At 46.3% G+C, this 14,002-nt stretch overlaps 1 protein-coding gene across 1 annotated transcript in view; it reads left to right on the forward strand.

Moving 5' to 3' along the window:
- The window catches only part of Chd7 (chromodomain helicase DNA binding protein 7), a 185,092-nt gene that overhangs the window by 51,210 nt on the left and 119,880 nt on the right, over positions 1-14,002 (forward strand). Inside the window, exon 2 of the mRNA XM_051160028.1 lies at positions 10,497-12,322. Coding sequence (XP_051015985.1) covers positions 10,670-12,322 — 1,653 coding nt within the window. The 5' untranslated portion in view covers positions 10,497-10,669. The remainder of the gene's footprint in view (positions 1-10,496; positions 12,323-14,002) is intronic.

Here is a 14,002-nt window from a genome sequence, read left to right on the forward strand (position 1 = left end):
GTGTGCTATAAATCTGGTTACCGAAGGTAATAACTTAGAATTTTAATAGAAGTCATAATTTAATTAGCAGCTGATGTATAGAGTTAAGTTTGGTAAAAGTAGGAATGGGTGAATGCTGCCGTCTGAGGTCTTAATAGAGTCTGTATTTTAAAGTCAAGTAGGTGTCTGGTTGTTTAGACTAAACCAAGTACAAAATACAACTACAGAACTTCCCAGGCAGCCTGAAGTCCCTGCAGTCATTCTCTCATGTCCCAGCACACTCACAGCGCGATGTGAGCAACACGAACACACTGTAGACAGTCGACAGGAGAAATGGGAGGCTTACCTACAAGTCATAGTAGCACCATAGTTTTAGGGATCTTGCACACTCACAAAGCAGAGAGAGTGGCTTGCTAGATGATTTTTCAGGGGAATTAAGATGAGGCAGAATCAAGTCACTACGGTCAGCTTTCAAAATAACATGCTAATGTGGAAAAATAATAGTCTGCTACGAAATGCGGCGTAATTAAAAAAATCAGATTTAGCTTGTGAGCAAATTTGCTTAGATGTTAAAAATGTTTTATAAAATTAATTTTTCTGCAAAGGAAGCCTAGGAGATTGCTGCGGAATCATTGAGAGAGGCCTGCTCATAGTTGAACTATGGCTGTAGACGTCAGACAGTTTAAAGTTAGGTATACAGAACTTATGCAGAAAAACTTTTTAAAAAATCACATGCTAATGTGAGCAAACATTTAATTGGCCCAAAGACATCAGGTGGGTTTAGCTGCGCGAAACTGGCAGTTTTGATTATTCTAGAACATACTTGTATGTAGTAAATGTAGGTATAAATGTTTTACAGCTATGTTAAAGTTTGAAATGATTATGAAATAGTGGGTATGGAACTGTGTGCTCTGTGTTCCAGCCTTAATTCCCTCTTACGTGTCAACACAGTCTGTTTGAAATAAGAATCGAGCGCCTCACTTGTTGGATGCTTAGCTGTGTTTTCTGCCGTTCTGGCTATGGCTCTGACCTTCTGAGGTTACCTGCAGTTTTCTAAAACGCCTTCTTTGATACGCTTCAAACATCTCAATCCTCCTTTACATTTCAGTCTGTTCTTACACTGCTTGCTTCTCTGGAAATCTGATCGTAAGCGATTCCCATGTATTTCTCTTTTGCGTTAGTCTGGTGCCTAAGGCATCAGTCCGTTCTAGAAAGCCATCCGGCTTGCTGAGAAACTCCTGCCTTTATCCTGTGGCACTTGCTTGCCTTTGTGCAGACAAGGCTGCCCTCCACCATACAAATGCTGATCTAGCAAAGAGGGCAAAGTATTTTCATCTGTAGTGTTGCCTAAAGTTTGTTTGTTTGTCTTTAAATAGGGATAAGGATATTGCTGGCTAGTTTTGCTGGGCAGATTTATGTCAACTTGACACAAACTGAGAGAAGGAAACCTCAGTTGAGAAAACGCTTCCATAAGTTTGGACTGTGGGTCGTCTCAGGGTTGTATAAGAAAGCAGGCTGAGCACGCCATGTGGAGCAAGCCAGTAAGCAGCACCCCTCCATGGCCTCTGCATCAGCTCCCGCCTCCAGGTTCTTTTGAGTTCTAAACCCTCTTCTCCCTGACTTGTTTTTTGGTCATGGTGTCTCACATCAATTGAAGACTGACTAAGACAGTAGTATATCAGAAACTGCCTTTAGCTGCCCCCTTGTTCTGCCTTTTAAACCAGGTAGTATTAAGTAAATTTATGTTTAAAAAATTATTTTGTGTGTATGGGTGTTTTGCTTGCACGTATATCCTGCACCATATGTGCGTCTGGTGTCCCCAGGGGCCAGAAGAGAGTGTCAGACCTCCTGGAACTAGAATTGCAAATCATTTTGAGGCACTGGGTGGGTACTGGGAATTGAAACCAGGTACTCTGGAAAAAACAGACAAACACACAACACCCAGCTGGTGCTTTTAGCGCTGACCCATCTCTCCATCTCAACTGAATACGCTTTTAAACTCTCTCTGAAATATGAAAAAAGATACTTTCCAGAACCCCCTTTTTACTGTAAAAGAATATAGGGAATGTCCCATTGTAGGTGGCTGGTTCGGCTGCAAAAACTAAACCCAAAGTACGTTCTCCAACCCTTGTCTTGCCTTTGGTGACCTCTAAGAGTCTGCTATCTGGGTACCTGGACAAAGGGTGGCCAAGGGCATCTCTTTCCCGGTTCTTCTGTCTTGCTTTCATTTGTTAGCAGGTTTAGCAGTCAGCTGGGTATGTATATAGGAATCAGTAACTCAGAATAGATTAAATAATGAACAAAAAATATTTTCTGAAGTTTTTTTTTAAATTAGGCTGACAAATGTGGTGTCATTAACTTTTGTTTATAATATCTCAGATTATCTTATAACATTAAGATTAGCAACCAGGGAGTTTTAGAAAATTTATATTAGTCTTCTTTCAGTTTTACAGGATGGTTAGTCCGAAACTTAATTTTTCTTCAGCTTAAATATTTTAATAAAAAATTTTATTTATTTCTGGATCTGCCTCTTCATTTTTTTCTTCTGTCTTCTATATTAAAGCTCCAATTTAAAGTTGACTGAAAATCCCAGCACTTGGGAGGCAGAGACAGGCGGATCGCTGTGAGTTCGAGGCCAGTCTGGTCTACAAAGCGAGTCCAGGACAGCCAAGGCTACACAGAGAAATTCTGTCTCAAAAACCCAAAACCAACCAAACAAAACTGACTGAAGTTATTCACAATAACATTAACAAGTTACGAGAGACACAGTTTACAGACACATTTCATTCATATACAGAGATGGTGTGTATAGTGATGCATATTGATGTGTGTTTCCTCATTTCTTTGTGCTGCTGAGTGATGACCGTTGTGTCACGTAATTAGACCGCATGATCATCTTCTGTGGGGCCATGCTAAGTTCCATGCAGCATGAAGACCACGCTGACTTTGTCTCACTGGTGTGGTAGCAGCTATAGATGAGCTGCCTCTGGGCTGAGGTCTGGGTGCCGCCTGCCAGCTCACGGTCTGTCTCCGAGGAGCTGGCTTCAGGGAGTGACAGTGGGAAGTGAGTTGCAGAGTGCGAAGGCCTTTCTCTGAAGGATGTAAGTTCTGATTTTGTACCAGAGTGGCACAACTTGGGGATCGGGCAATATGATCGTTTTGATCATTTCGAAAAAATGCCCTGGGCCTTCCATGTCCAAAGTTGTTAGCTTAGTGTTGTTTGATTTGTTGCCTTTAAAGCAAACACTGGTGGTGCTCAGTTCTTGGGGGCTGGGGGAATTTCATCTGAAAGGCAGTTTAGAATAGCCAGACATCTCAAGGTTATGTAGAAATAACTGAAAGAAAGGTTTCTGCAAGGAACCTGTGAAATAGTCCATTATGTAACATAGCGCTAGAATTTTGTTAACTGAATTTTTTTTCTTACCAAAATGATCAGATGGACATATTATAAACTCCCTTAGATGTTCAGTGCTTTCACACTGTTAAACACTCAAATTTGAAACTTTTTTGGATGAAGTCAGCATTGTTGGCCAGTTGTAAATTCCCGGATGACCTTTTCTTTTTCTTTTCCCCTTTAAATGCTTTATCATTGTATCACTCCCTTGGTTCCCTGGAACAAGTGTCACTGTTATTGTTTGTTCTCACATTGAGTGGTCCTCCATACTGAGATGAAGGAAAAACTCCTAGTCTGAGAGCAGGGTGCCCCTACATTCATATGTAGATTCCAAAGCGGTGGTAGGGGGCTGGGGTGGGTAGGTGGGGGGGGGAGGGGTCTGAGACTGTGTTTTGCATAGCCAGCTGAGGTCCAGTGTCCCTGTCCTCAGACTTCAACTCAAAGGGTGTGGAGGTTCTAGTCTCTAGGAAGAGTCAAGGAAAGTAGGAAGTGCAGCAGAATGCATGCTGCTTTGTAACCCTTGGCTGGGTGGCCGTGCCAGGGAGGGACGGAGTCCGGAATCATCAGGTGCTAATGAGGATCTGAGATGGAGAAGAAGCCAGGCTGCACAGCTAGGGGATATGGAGGCCAGAGAAAAACAGGTTGCAAGTGAGAAAGCCCGGGGCTGGTTGTTAATCTTCCAGGGTTTGATGTACCTCAGAGGGATATTTGTGAGTGTTAGATCAGAGGAGAAAGATTTTGAGGGGTTCAGAATGGAGGGGGGTACTTGAGCACTTGATGACAGCATATATTTTGCCATACTCAAACATTTAGACGGGACCCTGGAAGCCAAGGGAAGGCCTTGAAGGATTTCACAAGAATCAAGACATGACTCAATCTGTAGCGCTACAGAGCATGGGCCATTGCTGGGTCTTGGGAACCAGGTCACCATGCAATTTTATGTCCTTCACTAACCCACAGAGGCATGCCTCTATAGCAGTCAGTCTGAGGGAAGAGGGGCAGGAGGAGGAGGAGGAGGTGGTGGCGGTGGTGGGGGGGGGGGTGGGGGGTGGGTGGGAGGTGGTGGGGGGGGGGGGGGCAGAGGAGGAGGCGGTACAGGAGGAGGAGGAGGTGCAAGATGAGGTGGTGGTCTAGGTCCAGAAAAACCTGCAACAGGATGAGCAAATTGAGCAAATTCAGAATATGTGGGGGGATTTTTCTAGAGCAGTGAGCTGACTGATGATGGGGCCACATCTGTTTGGTTTATATGTGTAGGGTGTTGGCTAAATATGCTGTCGAGCTTGGTTATTATATGGTGAAAAAATGAACACCTTAGCTGCAATCTTTGCTAAGTCTTAAGACTCACTTTGTGGTTCTGGGGATCAAATTTAGGCTTATATATTTGCCAAGTGGGTACCCTAACCCAAGTTGTGTTACCAGTCCCTCTCTTGTTACCCATTTTTTCTACCTGTCATCTATCTATCTGTCATCTATCATCATTTTTTTAATTTGTCATTAGTAGTGTTTTGAGACAGGGTCTCGCTCAGTAGCACTTGCTTGGAATTTGATCAGTAGACCAGGCTGGCCTTGAACTCACAGTGATCCACCTGCCTCTGCCTCTTGAGTGCTGGGATTAAAGGCGTGCACCACCACATCCAGCTCCCAGCTTTAGTTTTAATACATTTGCACTAATGCAGGTCTTCAGAAGGAACTCCCATCTTTCTAAATAGTTTTCTGTATAGTTAATTCTCCTCCTCCTCTTCCTCCTTTCTTTCTTTCTTTCTTTCTTTCTTTCTTTCTTTCTTTCTTTCTTTCTCTTTCTTTCTTTCTTTCTTTTTTCTTTGTTTGTTTTGAGACAGGGTTTCTCTGTGTTATATTGACTGTCCAGGACTCACTTTGTAGTCCAGGCTGGCTTTGAATTCATAGCAATCTGCTGCCTCTGCCTCCTGCATGCTAGGATTACAGGTCCATGCATCACCATGCCCGGCAGTTAATTATTCTTATCACAGATAAAATTGTCAAAACGGAAATCTGTGTTAGGAAGTAGAGAAAGGAGGGGTTTTATAGGTTGAAAGTATAGTTAAAACGGACATATCAAAAAAATGCCACATATTGTATCACAAGGCATGATATTGGCCTTTGAAACAATGCAAACTTTTGTGGCCAATGTGGGTACTATTCAACACGGGCTTTTCCCGAGAAGGACCCTCAGGAAGAAATGTGTAGCACTGATTTCCATGGGCTTTCTGTACCGACACAAGGCTTACATCTATGCTCTTGAGTCCTTGAGTGCGGTTTGTAAGAGTAAGAACAGCATTTTTAAAAAAAGATTTATTTATTTATTATTTATTGTATATGAGCATTTTATCTGCAGAAGAGGGCATCAGATCACACTATAGATGGTTGTGAGTCACGATGTCATTGCTGGGAATTGAACTCAGGACCTCCGGAAGAGCAGGCGGTGCTCTAAACCACTGAGCCATCTTTCCAGCCCCAAGAATGGCATTTTAAAATTTATTTAATTTAAGTGATTTTAAGTGGCAGTATGTGGTGAGTTAGGCTTCACGTTCACAGCCTGTCAGCAGTAACCAAGCAAACTAGTGACAAGAAAATGTCTCAGCTGGAGAGTTCTGGAAGGACACCCTTGGTCCAGGAGACAGATCTGAAGCTGACTGGTCCCGAACTGATGTTCCGATGTTGCGATTTGCCGGCACTTCCCAATTCCTTTATCTGGACACTTGTCATGTGGATAGATGCCTTTCCCAAAGGCAAGCACCGGCCGCACTGAACTTTCCTTTTTCCAAGTCGGCTGTTGGAGGCCTACTTGTGGGTGGGGAGGTGGCTGTGCATGGGCTCTGTTTAGGGATTTCAGTTTGAATTCAAGCTCAGCAGTGAACCCCCTATCTCCTGTGTGTCCACCTGTCACCATGTGGATTCCATTCTTCCCTTGACAGTGCTGTCTCCTTGGTGACGGAGTGACCTCTTTCTGGGCTGGGCTGAGGGTGGTGATGTGCTGTTCCAGCTGCTGGCCATGCCTTTGGGAACTCTGAAGGTTGCTTCCCTTGGTCCAGAATCTCTTCCAGTTCTTTCCAGGTCCGTTGGAGGTAGAGGAGAGACCTCAAAAGAGCCAGCAAAACTGAAGCTAGCAGCAGCCAAGAAATCCTCAGTGTCTCATAGCAAATACCTCACAACTTCACACTTGCTGAAGGTGTGCTGGACACTCATGGAAGAGCTCTGCCACCCACGTGGTTGAGCTAGAGGAAGTATTTGCGTTTTGAGCTCCCCTGCTTGCTTGCTTGCTTGCTTGCTTGCTAGGTTTCCGGTCTATGCCTGTGATGAGAAGTCTGCCTCATGGCACTACATTATTACTCAGGTGCAGAAATGTCATTGTGCTTTCAAAATCACGGAGCAATCAGGAATTGGTTAAGTTTTGTGAGGTTGGCAAGTCATTGCATTGAATAATCAATGTGATACCAGATAAAAAAAATTAGCCTTTTTTAAAAAAAAAATTAAATTAAAAAGAAAGAAGTCTTGTAGTGCTAGGGATTGAGCCACGGGTTTGTTTTTTGTACATGTTAGACAAACACTAATCCTTAGCTCACTGCTGGTTCTTCGTGCTGTTTATTTGTTTAGATATGCCTATTTATTCCCAGGGAAATTAGCAGTAGCCTCCACTTTGTTCTCTTACTTTCTTGTTCCTAAATGTATACTCCAGATAGAAAAGTCCTCGAAAGGAACTTGCTTGTGCGTGCTCGGTGCAGAAGCACTATGTTTCACAGGCCTATCTCTCATAAAGTGGCCCTGCTGCTGGCCTTTAGTCTTTCCCTCTCTTTCAGCCTTTCAGCATGCTGCCATCTCATCCATTCATTTTCCACTTTGGGGAACTGTTTTTTTTTTTTCCTGAGACACTTAGTCCCATTAACCTATACGAGGGTTTTTCATCCGTGTGGGGCAGAGGCCCCCAAGTACTCGCCGGCTCAGAATTGCTTGTAACCAGCACTGCGCTGTGCTCGTGTCAGCGCTGATGGCTCTCTTGGTTCTCTATCGTCTTGTGCCCTCCTCTTACCTCTGCATTGTGTGAACTCCTCAAAGAGTTCACACTCCAGGTTTCATACTGTTCATAAGGGTTGAATGGAAATTATTAAAATGTACCTCTCTCTCTTTTGGCTACTTTTAATACAAAGCTACTAGGTCATCCAGTGCTCTTAACCACTGAGCCATCTCTCCAGGCCCAGTACATAGCTACTAAAAGTGAATATTGTTTTCTGATTGTGACTCTTCCGGGGTGGCCCACTTGACAGTAATATGTAGGCACAGGCAATGTAGGCACTGAATGTAGACAAGGGTGAATGAAGCCTTCAGAATGGAGTTTTACTTTAAACATGTTATAAAAAACCAGAAAGCTACATGTTGCAGCAGCTGCGACTTGGGAAAACGGGCATGCAGATGGTCTAAATCCAATAAGAAGATGGCCAAAATCAATTAATTACTTTAGCTCCCACCGGAAGTATGGACCTAGTTATCAGATAAATTCCCAGCACAGTAGCCAGTTGGCCCTAGGGGTCAGAAAAGAAAGCAAGGTGTCCTTGTTGGCCAGAGTGCTAGCATTCACTGATGGCAGCCTGCAAGGTGGCCTTGGTGGCCAGAGTGCTAGCATTCACTGATGGCAGCCTGCAGAGCCACAGGTTTTAAACTCCTCTCTGCCTGGGGCACACCTGAGTATGGTCACAGCTGCAGCTGGGGGCGGGGGGACGGGGGGTGCGCGACATGCTTGCTTGATGCCATATAATGCTGGCCTTTTTCATGCCTCCAGGAGTGGATTCTTAATGGGAGTGAGTAGGGAACCGGAAGGAAGGAAACAAAGCCAAGTGTCGGGTATGATTACTCTCAGCCTCAGCGAGCCTCTGTTCTGTCTTGTACAATGTCTTTCCCCCTTCTGCTGGGCCCTTAGCTGATAAAAGGCACGTATTGACTCCTGCTGCTGCTCCAAGCTGGCTCTGCAAAAGCCCCAGGCTCCCTGGTCCTGCAGGAAAAGGTCGCAGGGGTCCTCTGTGTTCTCTTTCCTCCAGGGCAGAGGGGGGCAGGATCTGTCCAGGCAATGGCATCCCCTATACCCACTCCCCAATACTTGGTGGGCCCCAGCAGATGAAGCTGTTGGAATAGGAGGCAAGGTTTTACAGAACATAAAAGCAACACTACTTCCTTTACACTGATTCGGTAATTGGGCTTCATGGCTGTGACGCAAGCTGTTAGCAAGTCTACTGCAGTATTTATTTCCTTGAAAGTTAAGAGTGAGCCTTGAGTAAATGAAGACGGACCTTTTAAGCTTTTTTAGGTTAGGCACAAATTCAAGTTATCAATATTTGTTACATTTGGCACTGGAGATTTCTACCCCTTGCTCTGGATTTTTATTCATCCTTCGAAAAAGCAGCACATTTCCAGCAAAATGGCTTCCATGTGTACCTGCCTCTCTCCTGTCTGACCTCTGTATTTGGAGAAAGTAGATCAAAAAATTTATGGCAGTTAGTGGCAGAGTGAGGAGACCTTTGACGTTAGCTGACAGCTGTCACCTGAAAGCTACAGACCTACAGACCTTCTCGGGTGTCACGTCTGTACTGCTGACAGTGAGCAGGAATGTTGTTCGCATTTCCATAAACAGAGATTCCTCCGTGTTACGAATATGTTAGAATAGGGCAGGTAGAAGCGGGTTTTATCTGTCTCACTGGGTGACTCCTCACAGAGTTGGTTATTTCCATATTCTTGTAGACGTGCCCGAGTCTGTTTGGAGCACTGCTGGAAATTCTTCACCATGCGCTTCCGGGCCCCAGGTGGGTCAATATCACACAATGCTTAATGTGCTTATAAGGGAATCAGTGAGCTAAATTCCAAAGATGTCTAAGATTTTAAGTGTTTTCCTTATGTGAATTCATTTTTTTATTAGGTTGTTGATTCAACAAGCAGTGAACAAAACACTTGTCTGTTTTGGTTGTTGAAGCCTTCTTCAGCTCAAATTGGTTATTTTAATCTGACCCCGAATCCATCAGAAAGAGTTTATAGCGAAGGCAGCACTGGGAAGCTAGACCATCAGCAGAGGTGGAGAGGGACGAGCTGGCCAGCTCCGCTCTCTCCTGCTGTGTCCTGCTTTGTCCTATAAGTTTTTTTTTTTTTTTTTTTTTTTGTTTAAGGGTCTGGTGGATATTTTTAACTTTTTCCTCTGTTAAAGTAACATCCAGTTTTGGCTAGTTTCTGAAGAGGTCTCCACCAACAAGAATCGTCACCGTCCACCAGCTGGCTTCCCTGAGTGGTCACCTGGGGTGCTTAGCCCTCACCAGAGCACAATGAAGCTGGTGTCCTGACCCTCTCCCATGCACCCCACAGTTCTGGAACGCGATGGGCCCAGAGCCACGAGTGGAATTGGTCCTCATGGAGAATGAAAGCTTTTCCTGTAGTCCCTTTCTGAGTCTTGCCTCCTCCCGCTATTAAGCATAATGAAATTATGAATTTATTGTGCTGTTCTTGGGCTTGCTGTTCAACCTCATTATGGGTGCTTTCTTGTTAGATGCCTCTGTTGCTGTTACACAGTTGTATGTGGGCTGTAAATATCTAATTTGTACAAAATGACTGATTTTGGGTATTTGTGTAATCCTCAGTCAATTTAACTAAGTTGGGCTTTTCCCAGCCCTCGGTGCTTGCGCTCATCTGATTACCGCTCAGGGGAGTGAGGTTAAGGGCGGCTGTTGGGAACCAGAGCATTTCCAGGGCTTTAGCCCAGCAGATGGGCTGCCGGCTACATTCATACATCTGCTTGCCTGCTGTGGCAGCTGCCGCTGCTTCGTGTTGTGTTCTTTTGTTCTGTTCCATCCAAGAATGGAATGTGAGGAAGTGTAGTGAATGGATTAATTTAAGGTTAAGGTTAGTGTTTTGCTGGCTCTCTACGTAACCGATCGTAATGCTTCTGGTAGAAGCTAATGAGCTTCCCTTAAAGTGAACTAGATTTGTAGAATACAGCTCAGTAAGGGGCCCAGATTAGTATTGTTGATGGAAACTAAATTCAAATGTGTAAAATACTGGCAGCTTTTATCATTTGTTCCTAATTCTTTGTTTTCTCTTTTCTTTCTTCTTCCTGCCTCCCACTCCCTTCTAGGACCTATATCCAGACTTCGCTTGACACTGCAGGGTCCAAGAGAATTAAAGAAATTTAGAATGACATGAAGAAGATTAGTTAAGGATTACAGGTTTTGAGGACAAGCACCTCAGTGAAGTGAAGCACAGACAAGCTCCCAGGCTCTGTTCGGAGGAGCCGTGTGTTAGAAGAAGATGGCGGATCCAGGAATGATGAGTCTCTTTGGCGAGGATGGGAACATCTTCAGCGAAGGCCTTGAAGGCCTTGGGGAATGTGGCTACCCTGAAAACCCAGTGAACCCCATGGGCCAACAAATGCCCATAGACCAGGGCTTTGCCTCCTTGCAGCCATCCCTTCATCATCCTTCCACTAATCAAAATCAAACCAAGTTGACCCATTTTGATCACTATAATCAGTATGAACAAAAGATGCATCTGATGGATCAGCCTAGCAGGATGATGGGCAGTGCCCCTGGGAACGGCTTGGCATCTCCACACTCGCAGTACCATGCCGCTCCCGTTCCCCAGGTGCCACACGGAGGCGGTGGTGGCGGCGGCGGCAGCCAGATGGGAGTCTACGCTGGCATGCAGAATGAAAGGCACGGGCAGTCTTTTGTGGACAGCGGCTCCATGTGGGGCCCTCGGGCCGTTCAGGTACCAGACCAGATCCGAGCCCCCTACCAGCAGCAGCCGCCCCCTCAGCCAGCTCCGTCGGGGCCGCCGCCCGCCCACCCTCAGCACGTCCAGCAGATGGGCAGCTATATGGCGCGTGGGGATTTTCCCATGCAGCAGCACGGCCAGCCACAGCAGAGGATGAGCCAGTTTTCCCAAGGTCAAGAGGGCCTCAATCAGGGAAATCCTTTCATTGCCACCTCAGGACCCGGCCACTTGTCGCACATGCCCCAGCAGAGCCCCAGCATGGCACCTTCCCTGCGTCACTCAATACAGCAGTTCCACCACCACCCCCCTACTGCTCTCCACGGAGAATCCGTTGCCCACAGTCCCAGATTCTCCCCGAATCCTCCTCAACAAGGGGCTGTCAGGCCACAGACCCTTAACTTTAGTTCTCGGAGCCAGACAGTCCCCTCCCCTACTGTAAACAACTCAGGGCAGTATTCTCGATATCCTTACAGTAACCTAAATCAGGGATTAGTTACCAGTACAGGGATGAATCAAAGTCTAGGCCTTACAAACAGTACTCCAATGAACCAGTCCGTACCAAGATACCCCAATGCTGTAGGATTCCCGTCAAACAGTGGTCAGGGATTAATGCACCAGCAGCCCATCCACGCCAGTGGCTCACTTAACCAAATGAACACACAAACTATGCACCCTTCGCAGCCTCAGGGAACGTACGCCTCTCCACCTCCCATGTCACCCATGAAAGCAATGAGTAATCCAGCAGGCACGCCTCCTCCGCAAGTCAGGCCTGGAAGCGCTGGGATGCCAATGGAAGTTGGCAATTATCCAAATATGCCCCACCCTCAGCCGTCTCACCAGCCCCCTGGTGCCATGGGAATCGGACAGAGGAACATAGGCCCCAGAAACATGCAGCAGCCTCGTCCATTCATGGGCATGTCCTCAGCACCAAGGGAGTTGGCCGGGCACATGAGACCAAATGGTTGTCCTGGCGTTGGCCTTGCAGATCCACAAGCGATCCAGGAACGACTGATACCTGGTCAACAGCATCCTGGTCAGCAGCCATCTTTTCAGCAGTTGCCAACCTGTCCTCCACTACAGCCCCACCCAGGCTTGCATCAGTCTTCGCCTCCACACCCCCATCACCAGCCTTGGGCACAACTCCACCCATCACCCCAGAATACCCCGCAGAAAGTGCCTGTGCATCAGGTAAGGGGATGGGGAGCCTGCCTGTGCTGCAGAGCGAAATTAAATGCTATTAACTTGTCTAATGGAACTGTCCATTGTAGGTTGCCACGAAATCACCTCCCATCATTGCCTTTATGTACTCACTTAATGGCTTATTCATTTAAGAGTTCTTTTTTTTTTTTTTAATTATTTAATTTTATGTGCATTGGTATAAGGATGTCAGATCCCTTGGAACTGGAATTACAGACAGTTGTGAGCTGCCATGTGGGTGCTGGGAACTGAACTTGGGTCTCCTGGAAGAGCGGGCCATGCTCTTAACCACTGAGCCATCTCTCCAGTCCCCTTCTTTAATCCTCATGTCCTGGGAATTGTTCTAGGTCTAAAGCCGAAGATATGTGGTTGACTGGGATTATTTCTACCCGGGGAAAGATTCTTTTTGTTACCGTCTCTTTCCTCCTCCCTCCCCCACCCTTCTCCTTTTTTCCCTGTTTGAAAAGTACACAGGAGCTTGGTTTCCAGCAAATGCCGGTACATCAGCTTCCCTTCCGTCTCCCTTTGTTTATCTTCTATGGGAAGCTGTGAAATATGTGTTTCTATAGTACTTAATTTACCAACTGTTGAGAGTGTGAATTTAAGTTGTGAGCTGTAGGAAATGACAGCGAATGGTAATTTGCAGGAGTAGGTTTGAGATTCGTGTGCCAGCACGGAAGGAGCACAGTGTTCTGTAAGTTACGATGTTTGTTAGCTCTGACAATTTATATTTACTTAAGGCATTCCCCCTTTGTGTGTTTTGGTCTTCATGGCCTTGACCTGTGAAGAGCAGTGTTCATATGAAGATTTCCCTAAGTGCGTGTTCGTCCCCCTATGCCAGCAGGTCTTTCTGGGATGGGGGCAGGGGCACAGTGGGTAATTTCAGAACTGTACAGCATCCCGCTTCTTCCTGATGGGCTTAATCAGTTTGGGAAAACATGACCTGTGTGTGAAAATGCAAAGCAGAGTGAAAGATCGTGCGTGCTTCTGTGACAGATGTCCCGGAAGAGGAAATGCTTTTGAAGGAAGAGTGCTTGAAATTCCAGTAAAACTCACCTTAGGGGAGTGATCCCTGAAGATATTTCATGTGGTTGTGAAGCAATTTCCCCAATGTACGCACCTGGAGTTTAGCTTTCAGCATGGAGAAAGAGCTTTGAGTGGGAAGACTCTGGCCAGGGAGAGGACGTTGGCATCTAGTATTCTGTTGAAAGGGATTAGACTTAGATGAAGGGTTCGAAGTGGCAATCATGCCATCATAGAACAAATGGAGCAACAGGAAGAGGGAGCCAGCCGTCCAGGCTTGTGAAGACAGTTGGGGTCAAGGACGGCTGGCAGGAGCAGAGGGGGTCGAAGCCATGAGAAGGAAAGGGCCTGCCCTCATGATGACTTCAGGACAGAGTTCAGGAGGGTGGTGCTGTGGTGGCCGCCTGCCCTGGCAGCCAGAGTGAAGCCAGAGCCGCCCAGTCTGGTACACGCAGTGTCTCAGGAGCCTGACAGTGGTGGCACGTCAGACCCGCCCGGGGACAGGGCAGACTTCCCATGAGACAGAATGGCTAGCTCTCTGGAAGGGGCTTCTGGACTCTGCCCTCACAGCTTCTTCCAGGTCGCTCAGAGGGGGATAAGAACCGGGAAGATGGCCCCCTGAGCAGCTGCCTTCAAAGCTGAAGGTCC

Source organism: Acomys russatus, chromosome 2 (assembly GCF_903995435.1).
Source record: "Acomys russatus chromosome 2, mAcoRus1.1, whole genome shotgun sequence".
Lineage (NCBI taxonomy): Eukaryota > Metazoa > Chordata > Mammalia > Rodentia > Muridae > Acomys > Acomys russatus.